The following is a 15,917-nucleotide window of genomic DNA, read 5'->3' on the forward strand; positions in this document are numbered from 1 at the left end:
TTCATGTTATCAAATTTTAGTGATTAATTTTAGGTATTCTCTGTTCATCGTTTGTGTCAAAGTTACGCCCGAATCATGTTTTGTTGTTTCGATATGTCTTACATGTAGCTGAAGTTTATGGTTCATTTCCCTTGTTTACGCTTTCCCTGCAGCGTCATTTTACTCGTTGTTTGTTATATGTTTGATTTGTCTAGCCCAAGCTATCCCATATTCTTTAACTAAGTTAATTTGAAGATGTAGCGAAAGTAGTGTTCCATTTCTTTGCTATAGAAGCACTATCTTCCATTATGATGTTTATCCTTCAAGTAAATTTAGAGTTAGGTAGGTATTGGGTTTGAAAACATACATGTATTTGGATCATTAATAAACCTCCTACAGTCTGAAGAGTCACAGACAGTTAAAAAAAAAAATCAATCATCTTCCCCTGCCATGCCTTTTACACAGGCTAGTCACCAACAGTCAGATCATATTTCAAGCAAGCGCTGTGACTAGTCAAATTCAATCACCAGACACAAGCAGGCAAATGGTAGGCACAGCTGGCTTATCAATCACCTACAGTCAAAGCATTGCTGTATCAAGTTTACAGTCACAGCCAGTCAATCCTGCTTTATGTACATAGGAAGGGGCCCACTCAACTGTTAAAAACAGTCACTCGACTGATTCTGACTGAAAGGACAACTTTGCACAGAATGTATGTTTGCATAGGAGGGTTAAAGTGTAATTACTGAATTTTGTATTAAGCATATAAGGATAATCTTGATAATCCATGTGCATACATGTACAACACATTGTGACTGTATTTCAATTTGGTAGCAAGATTTTGCTTGAATTGTTTTTTTTCCTTTCAGAGCAAAGAAGATGCCAGTTTGTACAATATTCCCAGCGCCGCTTCCCTCCTCACGGAAGACCAATTCCACATAATCGACCAGGCACTCTTGGTCGAAGCTCCCCAGCCCGAGCCCAAGGCCGGCACCCACGTGTCTGCACTATCCAGGGAGGATTCCATGGATGGCAGGGCACCGGTGAAGACGGAGAGCCAGGATAGTTTCCCCAGCAGAATGGTCAACGTCGGCAGCTGCGACAGTTTGGATCGGTTCGTCAGCGAGGGCAACCCCATGCTGAGTGAAAACGATCAGTTTGACGAGCAGATTCTTATGAATGCGTCCAGTAAGAAAAAATTGACTGATTTGTTAATCCTAGCCCCCTTAATCCCACCACTAATCCCCGCCCCATTACAGCCCCGCCCTATTAAGCCCCACCCTACCCCACCCCATTACACCCCGCCGCATTAATCCCCGCCCAATTACTACCCACCCCATTAAGCCCCGCCCCATTAAGCCCTGCCCCATTACACGCCGGCCCATTGAGCCCCGCCCCATCAAGTCCCACCCAATTAAGCCCCGCCCATTATGCCCGCTCCATTACACCCCGCCCCATTACATCCTGTCCCATTAAGCCCCGCCCCATTAAACCTCATCCTGTTAAAGCCCCACCCTGTGACGTTTTCACCAATCAAAGTCATGAGTGCACAACCAATATCTGACTAAAGTCCGACATACGTGCACTTGACACACAACGCGCACGGCGCAACATGCAGTTTAGCATAGGAAGACGCACCTGTTGTTGCATATGTCTGGAGTGGATTACGTGCTCTGTGCGCAAACTTTTGAAAGCCCTGTTGACAGGACACCACACATGTGCGTACTGATTCAGGCGCGTATAACGCAAAGGACGAATGACTTATTTTATTCTGATTGTCCACAAAGCCATAGTGTTTTCGCGTGAGCGTCAGGCGCCATCAGTGGTGTGTTCAAATGTCTCTCCCCGTGGTCTCTCCCAACTCCCCCTTTCTCACCGATGAGGAAGTACTTGTGCACGAAGCCCATAGCCAAATCTGGAACGGTCCATTTGCAAAGAGTTTGTGCGATTGGAACCCTACAAAGAAGAAGTTGAAATTCACAGGAATCAGGCTTTAATTTGAGTGAAATCTTGCTTTAGTTTAGAGAAATGTTTGTCAGATGGGAGATTGCAAGTTACACCTTCACTCTCATTGGGAGCAGGTCAAATTATCAAATTCTTAAGGAAAAGTTCATGTAAATATTGCTTAAAGGTTTAATAATGCTGATCTTCATTATTATGATTTCTTTGATACAGCTGATTCTCTCAAATTGGACATCCCTGGGGTCCTAGACCTTTCTGGTGAGAGTCTAGAGACGCGGCAACTCCTCGAAGAGGTCATGAACTCTGAACTCTTGGAAGGGGTCATCAAGAACGAGTGTCTGGATGGCAGGGTGGCTGCCACAGCCGTTGTGACCACCAGCGATGGTGACACTTCGGCCGGGGAAGGCATCAAACAGAAAGGACGCGGAGGCGGCAGGAGGAAGCAGGGCAGCTCTGAGAAGGCCGTGCCGCTGAGACGCAGCGAGAGACACAAGAAGACAGAAGAGCCAAAAGTTGAAGCATCTCAAGAGACACAGGTGAAAGAGGAGGTTGGGAAAGGCGGTCCGAAACAGGATGAGGTTAAGAAAGAAGACGCCAATAAGGATGCAAAGAAAGATCTTGAAGAGAAGGTCTCTGAGACAAAACATGTGAAAGGGACAAGGAAGAGCCAAAGATCTAAAGCCAAGGACAAAGAGGAGAAAGAGAAACCTCAGGAAGAGGAATCTGAAGATGGATATGAACAAGATAAGGAAACCTTGGGATCGTCAGAAAGTTCAAAAGGAAGACATGACACCAGACGGAAACGAACCTACCGCAAACGGAAGCAGAGCAAAGAACAGGAGACTGACTCTGATCTCGAGGACGGCGGAAAGTCCCTGAAGGAAATCCAACAAGAGCTGAAGAGCAAGAGGCATGCCCAACCTCTCAAAGAAGGCCATCAACTGATTCAAGAAGGCCCTAAAAAAGATGCAGAAAAGGGTGCTCCCAAGTCAGGAGATGCCAATAAGAAAGACGCTCGCAGGCGGAGTGAGGAGGGCCAACAATCCAGGTCAGATCACACCTACGAGAGGCGACGTTCAGGATCCACATCCGAACAAGGGCCTTCCCTCTTCACGCCGGATAACGCTGTCTTCATCAAGCTTGGTGGCGAAGGGGAGCCGAAAAGCCGCACCTTGGAGAGAAGAGTAAGGGACAGATCAAAGTCTTTGGGTGAATCGAGAAATCAAGGTAAGATAAATTTTCTAGTTTGAAACGGACTCACAGATTAGACAACATAGGCATTAACATAATATAAGTGTGGGATCAATTTCTCTACCCTTATTTCATCTGTTTTTACTTCTTTTTATTTATTTATAGATCTAGAAGAAGGCGAGCTGTCATCGGATAACGCTGGAGAGGACATGGACAATGACAGTGACTGGACCAGCGGTGATGATCCAGAGAAGCTGTGGTGCATCTGTCGCAAGCCACACGACAACAGGTAAGTTTTATCCTTGTAAGGAAAGATTCGCACTTCTCAGTTTTGAAGTATCATAACTATCATTACAGGTAATTTGTCACAAACTACGACAAGTATGATTCCAAGTACTAAAAAATTTGTATGAGTATGATTCTAAGTACTAAAAAATTTACTCGAGTACTAGTACGAGTACTACAGCACGGTATCATGCAACACCACAGAGGGGTTTTGGGAGGGCAGGTTTAGAGTTTCACAGGTTCTGGTGGGACTCGAACCCAAGACCAACGTTTTGCAAGTTCAGGCGTCGCAACCACAGGACCAACAAGATTGCTGGGATCGGCTGACGTGTTAAACCGGCAACGCACTTTGAACTGTCGTCAGTAACAGATGATGTTTTGGTCTGACGAGTGACGTTTCCACAAAGAGCTTCTATTTTCCTCAAGATTGTCTCTTATTGTTAAAATCATTCTCAATGCCCTAAACTAAGACTAAAAAAAAAAGTCTTCGGTTTCTGGTATGGAGCTTGCCCCCAAAAGTGGTGAGGCGACGCGCTTTTTTTCTTTTTTCTTCAAATGTCGGCTGATGACTGCAAATGGTGCCCGACTAAATTTAGTGCAAAACGTATGGGAGCCGAGAGAGGCCACATAAAGCTTATACCCGATCGTAACCCCATCTACTAACACGATAAAATTGTGCAGTAGCAGGATTCCAGTCGAACCAGTGAGTTTGGCGGTTTTGAGACATCATCTTACATTGAAATTTTTTTTTAAAATTTTGCCGACGCGCATGGCTACGGCAACGGGTGCGCAGACCAGAAACCGAAGCCTTTTTTTGTTTGGCCTAAAAGAATTACGTACATCTTTGCAAGTATGTGGTGTTCTGTTATTAAAAACAGTTGTTTAAATTGTATGCCACGTGTTTTTTGCGGATTGAGTTTCAAATTCGGTCATTTTTAAAATGAAAATCTAACGTACATGTACACGTAATTTGCAAATGAACTAAATTGTATTACATTGTGTTTAATCACTGAAAAATCAATACAACCACAGAGTGTTTGGGCCGTTTCGGGCGTTACCTTATTAAAAGGGTTCATTTTGAAATTCACCGTCATATACCATGGAGTGTTCTTGTAATGAGCTTAAAAAAAGGTCAAAATTTAAAACTACTTTTATGTACAATTTTTTTTTTTATTGCTTGGATGAATTGTTTTGTCAAGAATAAAGCAGGCAAATTGTGTGTCCTTTTTCGTGAATTTCATTACATCTATGCAGATCAGGTCTATGTTCAAGATCGTGATTATGTCATTTTTGGCTCTTGAGGGCAGCCTATATTCCCATGTTAATTTATTCAATTTCTATGACCAGCATGAATAATTTATAAGCAAAGCATAAATATTTAGCTTTCGGGTTTTCATGTAGCTGATGATTCAGCCATTGGGCTTACCAGCTACCAAGTGCTCATGAATAATTCAGTGTGATCGTCGCATATAAAAACAAGTTGTCATCTAGTCAAGCTCAAGCCCCATCATGAATAATTCAGATATTTAAATTTGAAGTGTATTTTAGAGTAGGGTGCTTTTAATACAGAGACATTAATTGATGAATATGTAGAAATCATGACAAAGGAATATTTAAATATATTGTACTCCAGTCATTCTTTAGATGCTACAAAGTAATGAATTGCTCTAAAATAATGAATTGCTCTAAAATATTTCCAGAAACACTAAAGCCCATTCATGATGAATCCTGCAGTTCTTAAGCCCCGCCCAGCGTCATGAATAATTCAGAGTCTGTAATTAAAAGTGCACTGTCTACTTAGAAGACACGCCCACTGCTCATGAATAAAATTCACATTTATTTGCCAGTAGCCCACCTTGAACAAATGTACGTGTACACACACACACACACATTACATTTGAACTGAGAATATAAGTGCATGTGGTTTGTCAATGTACTGAACATACAGTGTACATGTACATGTATGTAGCTTGCACAAGCTGTGTTGATATGCATGACACAGTGATAACCAAGGCTTGATGCTATGGTGATATGCCAAATTACCATTTGTGATTACTGAGTGAAATTGACCATATGCTGGGTGTAGAGTATTATATGACATTGCCGGCTGCAAGACAGTATGACTACATGTACTGTAGACATTTAAATTATGATGGAGTTGAAGGTAGGTAGGTTTTGTAATGTACATGCACCGTGTATGATTTATGTTGGCTGAAACGGCAATGCATCAGTATGTGCACATGTACTGGTGTGCATTTTTGTATGAATGATATTTGGTGATTTTTAATTGTAGATTGTAGTTTTAATACTGCATTAGTGTTTTCAGATAAAATTTCAGGTGAAAACTCAACAATTGGTTTGGAATATTATTAGGAATGAATGCATTATCCTGATGGCATTGTTTTCTGCTCACACATAAACTCAGTAATGATTAGCTATTGCAAATATTGTCGTGTGCCAAGGACAAGGACGTAAGCAGCCCAGGCAGGCAAAAAGCACTTATAGAGATAATGGAGTTGAAAGGTTTTGTGCTCCCATTTCTAAATGAAAAACCACATCAGGCTGAAATGTGGGCTCATGAAAGTCGTTAATAGTTCAACTCATATTGTGCATTTTTATTTTAAAATATTCCTTAATTTTGAAGTTATTTCTGCTTACGACCTTTTACCGGGAACTCCATCTGCCTTAAACGTGAACTCGCCCTGCATTAAATGTGCGCTTAAGCGGCATGTTAAATCCTAACTTCCTTTTGCCGGGTACAAACTTGGCTTTGTTTACCCATTTAAGTGGGTTGTTAGCGCACTTGGAACATATTTTGTTACATTAGAATTACACGCTAATGACCTTTTGCCGGTAACGAATAATGGAAAACCTCCTTAAATATTTTGTTTACTGTTAATTACGACAGTATGACGTAGCCCTTTGAGACAAAATGTATATCAAAAGAAAGATATTTCAATGCTCTATCGATTACCCGAAAATCTGAATTTGACTTTTTGACCCATTTTTTTGCCCTAACGACCATCTTCCACGCACCCGACAATATGTCAATGAAATGATGAATTTGTGGCTGATAAATTTTCTGATTGTGTCAGAAAGTACGTCGACAATTGTTCATGAATGAGATACACAGTGCAATTGAAGACTTAATTTATGTTCTTTCTCGCAAAGGTTGGCCATTAGGCCAAGTAAAGAAATAAACCAGTTTCTCGTTTCCGCCTGCTTCCGTTTTTTTCCAGCCGCTTCCTTTTTTGTTGTTGAAAATCACAGATTTGCAAAAAACTTGTCTCCATGTTCTTACAACAAACTTGTAGATATGTATGCCAGTTTAGAGTCTTTTAGAAAGTGTACGGCTCATTTGGATGCAAAACTATCAGAAAAGCATTAAGAAATTGGAAGAATCCATCTTGGAAGATCAGCCATCTTGGGAAAAAAAATGACCACCTCCTCCCTTTTTTTCAAATAGCCGGTTGAGAAACAATTTAATTTTTTTTACTTGGCCTTTAACCCTTACCCTACTAGACCCTCCAACGCATGCCAATATGTGCCTCAAGAAAATCTCCTATGTTTTTTGCATGGCCCTCCAATATCTGCCATGTCATTTCAAGGGTAACTGGACAGGCACTCCAATACATGCCACAGAGAACAATGAGAGTCCTCTGATAACAATCAAGTGCCCCCAGCTGGTCAGTATCAGGCACCCTCCAGGGCCTCCAACTCCTGCCAATTGGAGCCTTCACTGCTACATTTAAGTATCCTCCAATAAACTGCAGCTGGAGGGCATTGGCATAACCAACTGACATGCAGTAAACTACCCTCAGAGAGTAAGGGTTAATAAAAATGAAAATTATAATAATGGTAATAAAAAAAAAAAATACAGATACAAATCTTTTATTTAGCGTTCTATGCATATTTATAGATCGTGTTCTCAGCCATTTTGCTTGCATTTTGTTTTAAAAATCAACCTTATTGCAATTTTTCTCAGAGCCTCTTGCAAAAATTTCAAATAAACAGTGTTAAAACAGCCATTTAAATATCTAATATCTTTCATGCGAAACATTTTTAAATGACTGCACGTTTACATCTATTAATTTGTAAAGTACACGTATGGCCATATGGGACCCAAAGTACATTGTAGTTAGTGTTGTATAGAATAGAGCGCTGTAAATTTAATTAACATGTTGTGAATGCAGTAGTGAAAAATTATCTCCACTTCATTGTCCACTATTCTACCAGTTCATCCACCAAAAAAAATTAATTATTGGTATTTTTCCTTGGGAGAACTTAATCATTTTCCTCACTGCTAGGTTGCAAGTTGTATGTGTATGTGTATGTATATGTACATGTACAATGTGCAAATTGGTAGATAATAAATGCACAAGTGCATGTACCTTGGGGTCTGGTTCCCAGACCAAAAGATTCTGACTATTCCTGATGAATCTTAGGTCAGGTAGCTGCTAGTATCTATACAACATTTATATATGTACTATTTTGAATTTGACGACCGTTACAGAGATTTTTCAAAACTCGGCGTGGTTTTCATTCAGCTTCGCCTGCTAACAGTGCTAAGTCCCAAAAAACAAGTCTCCGGTTTCTGGTATGCGCGCGCGTCGCCATAGCCATGCACGTACTAAGTACTAAGATGATGTCTCAAAACTGCCAAACTCGCTGGTTTGACTGGAATCCTGCTGCTGCACAATTTTAATGTGTTTTTAGATGGAGTTAGGATGGAGTACAAGCTTTATGTGGTCTCTCTGCGCTCCCATATATTTTGCACTAAATTTAGTCGGGCACCATTTGCAGACGGTGTTGTAATCTTGCTGTCTGGAAGCCATACTGACGGAGCGATGGTCGAGTATCTGGAACCTGCTTAGCTCATTATACTTCTCAAGCATTATGACCTTACTGGTACTGAGGTCACCTCAAGCTGCACTCTGAAGGATATTTTGAGAGTTGTAAGGGGATCAAAGCGTCATCTGCAACATCAGCCGACATTTGAAGCGAAAAAAAAGTTGGGTTAAAAAAAAAAAAAAAAACGTCGCCGTACCACTTTTGGGGCAAGCTCCATACCAGAAACCGAAGACTTTATTTTGGCCTAACAGTGCTGACCCACCACATCTATCAATGTCAGTCAAGGCATGGTACCCTCAGTTAACATACCCACCACAGCCTGTCAATTGTACCAATATGAGCCTAATTTACAGAACAGTTTAACAATTTTGACGGATGGGGTATCTCTCTCCATGATTTCACTGAGAGAGGGAGGCTTAAAGCTATAGTCCATCATTTACAGCCATCCGAAAAGTAACTGGCGTAATTACTGTTGAAAAACAAACTTGGTTGAAAGATAGTAAGGGAACTAAACTCCCTGTAAAATTATTCTTTCTGGGAAGCTGTCATTTTGAAGTAATCAACAAAAGAAGGCATTTCCAACGGTGATTCTTAAGAAGCACCGTAGGAAAATTAAAATTAGTAGTTCGTTTTGTTATTCAGCGCAGCGCGCACAAGTATTGGAACGACGCACACGCGCGCGCGGTTGTTATAATTCGTCGGATCAGTGCGCGACGCCGCGTATAGCTGCAATTCAAAACAATTCAAAACATGATTCAGTAACTTTTGATTTGAAATTGAGATCTTAGAATGCTGCTTTTCTCGGAATGTACAGCTGAAGCTTAGCTGAAACTTCATCAGATTAGTTGCTCAGTATCCTTCATTAGATTTTGAACACTTTTGTTGCTTCAAACGAACAAAATGCACTAATTACAAATGATGGACTATAGCTTTAATATTTCATGTTAAGTAACTCCTCGAATTGGGCCCAAAAACAATTGTCGACAAAAATGAATTTTTTTTTTTTTAAACTCACCAAAAATTGTTTTGATTTGTCGTGAAGGTTTATGATTTGCTGCGACCATTGTGAGGAATGGTACCACGGCTCCTGCGTGGACATCACCAAGGCCGAAGGCAAGCGACTGGATCGGGAGAAAGTACCATGGATATGCCCTGTCTGCATCGGTGAGGAAACAGAAAGATTTGATGCATAGAGTTCCAAGAAAGACTCAGAAATCCATATTTTGCTGAGCTGTGCTTTAAAAATGTGATTGAACGTTAAAGGGAATATAAAACATTTGCAAAGATCAAAAAAAAATAATAAAAATTCAAATTATTATGAAATACCTTACTGGTTTTGTTAGTGAATGACAGTCTTAAAGCATCCTGTAAAATAATGGCACCTGATGTGCTGTCATTTTCAAGAAAAGAGGCATTTCTGTATCAATTTCCAACGCTGGTCGGCCAACCAGCATTGGAAAAACCTGCCTTTTTTCCAACTACCTTACTGCCCCAATTTACTAGACGTATTCAGTCCACATTTTGTTAACATGTCCATGAACGGGGGCAAGCCAGCTGGACTGGTTACCTGACCTTACAATTCCCCGACGTCATTAAATTGCTCTGTCTCATTTTGAACCAGACTACAGGAACATGATATTTTCTTGGTTTTTTCAGCATCTACGAACACAAAACTTTAAAAAAGTCAGTGAAACAATATTTGCTATAAACTACTAACCCCAAAAACCATTCATTTCTGAAAATAACGGGAATAGCAAATGTTGTATATTCCTTTAAAATGTGACCAAGCACATTATTCAGATGAACCTTAACGTTGTCTAATCTCTCAATATCCAACGGGAGGTTTTAAGGATTGTCGTTCCCGTTCTCTAGAGCACCGGAACGGCAATCTGGAGGCCATAGGTTCAAGCCCCGCTCCCCATCAATTTCTTTGTTCAACTTTGAAAAATTAGAATAACAAACCTAGTCAGTTTCCCTTTGTGGTTTATGGAAGATTTGTAAAAAAAGCCGTGTCTTCTTTGAGTGATATCCGTTTGCGATTTCCCTGGTTTGCAGCATGTTGCTAGTATCATGACTTAAAGCTACATGACATATATGGGTTTACGGCTTCTGACTAGCGCCCTTTAACAAAAACATTGACAAATTGGGGCGCCGCCAACATAGGGCTGGATAACTCAGTTGGTAGAGCACTTGAACGGTAATCCGGAGGTTGCTGGTTCAAGCCCTGCTTCAGTCAATTTCTTTGTTCAACTTCAAATTTTTTATTAATTTTTTACAGAGAAACAAAAACGAGACACTAAGAGAGAGATGAAGTCGGCGAAGGAAGGCGAGACAAGCAACGCTCCCACAGAAAAACCTGCCGAAAAACCCTCTCAGACGGCAACCGTGGAGAAAGCCCCCGAAGACAGCGCTGTGGTGAAGAGTCAAGGGCCGGATGTCAAAGGTCAAGGGTCGGAGGTCAGCAAAGCTGACCAGAAGGAGGGAACTGGCAAGTCACCGGAACTGCCGCACTCCACGAAGAAGAAAAGGCTGAAGTTCTACAAGGTTGGTTGTTGACTTGTATCATAATTTTTTCCATTTATCTGTATTAAACTGAAGATGCTCAATATGCACACTACATTTTCATAATTTGGGAGGCTAATCATCCTTACTCGCAGCTGAGAAGCTGAATTGCAAAGGATGTGGCTACAACGTGGTCAAGCTGCTGGCTTGTAAAGGTGCCTTAAGCCGGCCTCAGGTCGACCTATGATACGCTTGCGCCACGATGGAACCGTCAGCATCAAGCAGAAAAATAATGCTCAGGTCACAAAACTGAGAAATCGTGTGATGGTTGCAGAACACGTCGCAGAAGTTGAATTTGTTCTATACTCTTGCCACTGTTGATTTTTTTAGCATCAACTGATGCCGATCGTCTTAGTATCGTCGCAGTTACACTCAGGTCGCACAGAATTGGCGACTGAGTTGTTCCCAACGGTCATAGCTCGGCGAAGCTTGATCCTGAAAAGTCAGTCGCTGACTGATTTGTGTCGTCGCAAGGTCGACCTGAGGCCGGCTTTAGGCAGCCACCATAAGACCCATGTCTGACCACGGAGCACAGCCAGAGATTGAAAGTGTTTGATTTTTGTGGAGAGAGGAAAACCGGAGGGCCCGGAGAAAAAACCTTTTGGCACAGGAGAGAATCAATGCACAACTCTACTCACATATGACCCGAGCCGGGAATCGAACCCGGGCCACGTGTTGAGAGGCAAGCGCTTTACGCACTAGCCACCCATCCCACCCATTATTTGCTTACATTTAACCCTCCTATAGCTAGTGGGAAGTCAATATTCTGAGCAATGAGCAAAACCCTTTAAAACCCTGCAGGTCAGTTTCAAGTGAAGGGATATATGAAGTGTTCAAGTAACTGTGTCACACAGTGAGTCACTGCACACAAAAAACAGCACTGTGGAGAGCAGTGAAGCATGACCCAATCTGCCTGCTTGTCCTGATCTTAACCACCACACAAAATAATTGTGCAGGGCTTTGAGGTGTTATCCGTACTCCACAGAAGATTACCTCAAAGGAATTTGAAGTGTGGGTGCTAAACTGTAAGGTTAAACTAGTTTTGCAAAACTTAAAGGTTTGTGAAGTGCAGAAGACAAGAAGGGTTAAGGATTTGTTTTGACCTAGCCCTCAGGACACTTCTTTGTAAATACTGCATCAACGTCCTACAGGGACTGGGGGATTAAATGTTTACGCTAGCCTGAATGTGGCCTGATGCTCCGTTTCGCAGCATCCAGTTATTCCCAACATATTTTTTGCATGTACTCTGAATAGTTGTTTGGGGATCCCACTGCATGGTTTAAGCCAAATCTCACCGATAAATGTGGAAATTCCGGGATCAATGTTAGACGACTCAGTGCAGGCTCAGTGCACCAGCATGCGCCTTTGTGCGCAGCTACCATGTCAAAGTTCATTCGTCTCAAATATGGCTTCAGAATCCATGCACTACACGGTGATGCCCCAGCTTCCGTAGCTCTGGCTAGAAGTAGTATTTACCATAATACAGAGAAATGTCCTGAGGCCTAGTTTTGACCTTATTTTCTAGCCCCCACCACCCAAGCAGCATTGCATCGGTCCCGGGTGCCAGAACTGGGCCAGGCCGGGCTCCATCTACTGCGGCAACGATTGCATCGTCCGCCATGCCCGACAGTCCATCCGCCTGATCCACCAAGAAAAGGAGAAAGCACTGGGCTCCAAATATAGGAGGGACTCCACCGGGTCTATGGCAAACAGGAATATCGTGGTAAGCAACAGTCAGTAGATTACTTTATATAACACCCAAGTAGATCCTTGTCATTTGATTGGAGGATTGTGGGTCACACGGCATTCATTAATCGAATCATTGCACGGCCTACGTCATAACCGTGCATTTTTGGTTCCATTCACCTTGCATTTTCATCCCATCCCTTTTGATCTATTGCACGCCGCGCGCACGCTACGACATGCAGCGGCCCGGCGCTATACGATCTTTGCGCTATTATTCATATCATGCATTATAATAGTACAAAACTTGCCTTTGAAGTTGATGCAGTTGCCTTGATGTTTTGTTTTGCATTGTTCTAAGAACTTACAATGTTAAATTTCATTGTTGTCAGGATTTGAATTTTAAACCTTTGTTAGCCTTGAACAAGCTGAACAAAAGCAGTGAATATGATACAATTTTGTGAGTTGTGTTTGTTCTTAAAGTTTTATCCTCCAATCGAACGACAAAGATCTACTCGGATGTTGTATAAAACAAATAATGAATGTTTTGCATTCGTGCAATGGTGAGAATATTTTCATTCGTTGAAAGATGCAATGTTCCATTCAACTCGGCTTCGCCTCATTGAATGGAACATTCAATCTTTCAACTTATGAAAATATTCTCACCATTTCACTCAAAAACATTCATTCTTTGTATAATACTATACCTCATACATATTCATGACCGAAAGCTGAATTCTCACTGGTCCATTCACCATCACGTGCCAGATGCTATTTTTGCTGTTTACCAAGCGAGCATGTGAGTATTCACGCACAGGGTAAACACGCATGCGTAGTAGACTATCATACGGGTTACCCATGCTGCAATGGGAAAATTAGGCAACTAAATATGTATGAGGTATAATAAAACAAATACAACATGGTTTATTCCTAAACCATGTTATATTTGTGTAATACAATCTTATGTTGTGGTTTAGAGTGGTATATTAAAAATGTATTATCTGCTCCAGTAAACCAGACTGATTCACCAGAAAAAGAGAAAGCATGTGGCACAAAGTCAAGGATGAAATATCATGATAAGCAAGAGTCAAGAGATTACTATACAACGTCTTGGTGGGGTTTTATACCAATATTGACTGCTTAGGGTGGGATAGTAAAACTATCCCACCTGGTCAAAGTGGTATAGTAAAACTATCCCCCCTGGTCTACTTCATCCAACTGATCAAATAGGAGAAATTACTGGGTTTGGATTGGAGGACGGAAACCACGGGATTAATTGTAAACAGGAATATCGTGGTAAGAGTCAATACATTGCTATTCCATGGCTTGGTGGGCTCTTATACGACTATTGACCGCTTCAAGTGGTACAGTAAAACTAGCCTACTTCATCCAATCTGTTTGACTAATTCACAAAGGAAAGAAAAAAGTCTCTCATGCGAGGGCACCATGCTAAAAAAAACACCTCTGAATCTACTATTGGATCTGGTCTGGTTCCCAGAGCCCCAGCAGCCATCGGCATGAGCCTGAGCGCATCCCGGTCTTGGAGCGTCACACGGGCAAGGTCCGGACGGGGCTGTCGGCGCCCATCCAGGAGCAAGTCTACGATTTCCTGGAGAGGCATCCGTCGTATGAGGTGCTGCGGCCGGGCACTCAGCACGGAGTCGCTGCGTTCTACTCGGGTGAGTTGAGAATTTGCAATTCCGTGCTTTTTTTCAGAAATTTTTTCTGAGCAGAAACTGGGGCCAATTTCACTGCGCTGCTAAGCATAAAAATTTGCTTAGCACAAAAAAAGTCTGGTTTATAAAAGTAGGTTACCAGCCAAAACTCCATGTGATTTTCATGCTAAGCAAACAACAGCTGAATACTGATCATGAGCAATATACATCACGTTGAGTTTTGGCTGTTTACCTGCTTTTATAAGCCAGACTATTTTTGTGCTAAGCACATTTTTGTGCTAAGCAGCGCCGTGAAATTGGGCCCAGGTTACCAGCCAAAATGTATGTCATTAGTTGCTTCAACCGGTTCCCAGCTGATATGCAAATGAGTAATAATTTCAGCTTATGGACTCGTGTGATATGTAGTCATTCGACTACTAACAAAAAGAAAAACAAATCAATCGAGTAATAGATTTTGCAGTATTAACCCTAACCCCAAAGGGCATTGTGGCTAAAAACCCTGCTAAATGCAGCAACATGTAACGCTTGTCAAAACGACAAGCCTGCTCAGTGTAGCAAGAGCCATCAGGTAAAAAATCACAAGGCCAAACTGCTTCAGAGTCTGTGGTCACCAACTGCAGCAGGATACAACTGTGGCATTGTTCAATGGGACTAGCTCTCATTGTTCCAGAATTGGCCGTTGATGCACTGGTGTTGATGGCTCAATGCAGCAAGGTGCCACAGACTTTTACACCTGATGCACTGTGTTGCGTCTGGCAGGGTTAGGGTTTCGCCATTCTTTATTCATTCTTACGCAATTTCTTTGTACTTTTGACTTTACAGCCAAACCCAAACAGACAAAGGATAAGAAGGACGAACAGATCGAGGCGCGAGTCCGCGAACGCGAACGAGAAGAACAGAAACAGCGTGACGCGAAGTCAGAACCCAAGACAAACCCCCAGAAAGACCAGGGTAGGGAGGGAGAGAAAACAAAAGACAAGACACCGTCGAAAGAGAAAGCTTCGACGTCTAAGGAGAAGGCATCAACTTCGAAGGAAAAGACGCCCACCAAGGAACAGCCGGAGAAGAATAAGAGAACGGAAGAACAAGCGAAGGAGAGCGTCCGGCGAAACGTGAGGGAGTCGCTGCGAGACATGCTAGCTACCAGGTAAAAATTAGGATATAATCTTAACAATTTTCAATTTTGTCGTGACATATTTTAAGGTCGGGAGTGTGTTCTCCAGTTGTTCCAAAAAGTGACGTGTTTTGATGAAATATTTTCTTGCCAAAAAAATGGGTTACATCTCTTGGAAACACATTGTAATGAAAGAATGCTGCATCCTGACGCAACTGTTTTCATCATAAATTATCTCAATAAAGGCCAGTCATTGCAAAAATATTGAAAAGACATGAATCTGGGACTGAGAAACATTTCAAATTTTGTGAGAAAATACTTTGAAAATGCACTCGACTTTCCATAGACTTTGTACACAACCAAAGAAGTGTCGTTCCCATTGTGATATTTGTAGGATTTTTTTTTTAATAGTGTTGCCAGACTATTTGAGAAAATTTTAATACCTGCAATTTTGGCAATTTGTTGCAGCTACAAAGGAAACTAGTTTTAGTTATTTCATAAACCCACACACAGTGTATGGCAGAAAAGCTTACATTATATTTAGTCTGTAACAAACACAAATGAAAGTTTCTCAGAAATGTTTCTGGACCAAAAGTTTTCAAATTCATCAGAAT

The 15,917-nt window shown here is 41.7% G+C and overlaps 1 protein-coding gene across 1 annotated transcript in view; it reads left to right on the forward strand.

Moving 5' to 3' along the window:
* The window catches only part of LOC119724560 (death-inducer obliterator 1-like), a 28,918-nt gene that overhangs the window by 2,743 nt on the left and 10,258 nt on the right, over positions 1-15,917 (forward strand). The window contains exons 3-10 of the mRNA XM_038195663.1: positions 849-1,167; positions 2,155-3,168; positions 3,298-3,421; positions 9,311-9,432; positions 10,547-10,812; positions 12,356-12,553; positions 14,012-14,192; positions 15,012-15,336. Of these exons, the coding sequence (XP_038051591.1) occupies positions 849-1,167; positions 2,155-3,168; positions 3,298-3,421; positions 9,311-9,432; positions 10,547-10,812; positions 12,356-12,553; positions 14,012-14,192; positions 15,012-15,336 (2,549 nt within the window). The remainder of the gene's footprint in view (positions 1-848; positions 1,168-2,154; positions 3,169-3,297; positions 3,422-9,310; positions 9,433-10,546; positions 10,813-12,355; positions 12,554-14,011; positions 14,193-15,011; positions 15,337-15,917) is intronic.

Source organism: Patiria miniata, unplaced genomic scaffold (assembly GCF_015706575.1).
Source record: "Patiria miniata isolate m_02_andy unplaced genomic scaffold, ASM1570657v1 HiC_scaffold_18, whole genome shotgun sequence".
NCBI classification, from domain to species: Eukaryota; Metazoa; Echinodermata; class Asteroidea; order Valvatida; family Asterinidae; genus Patiria; species Patiria miniata.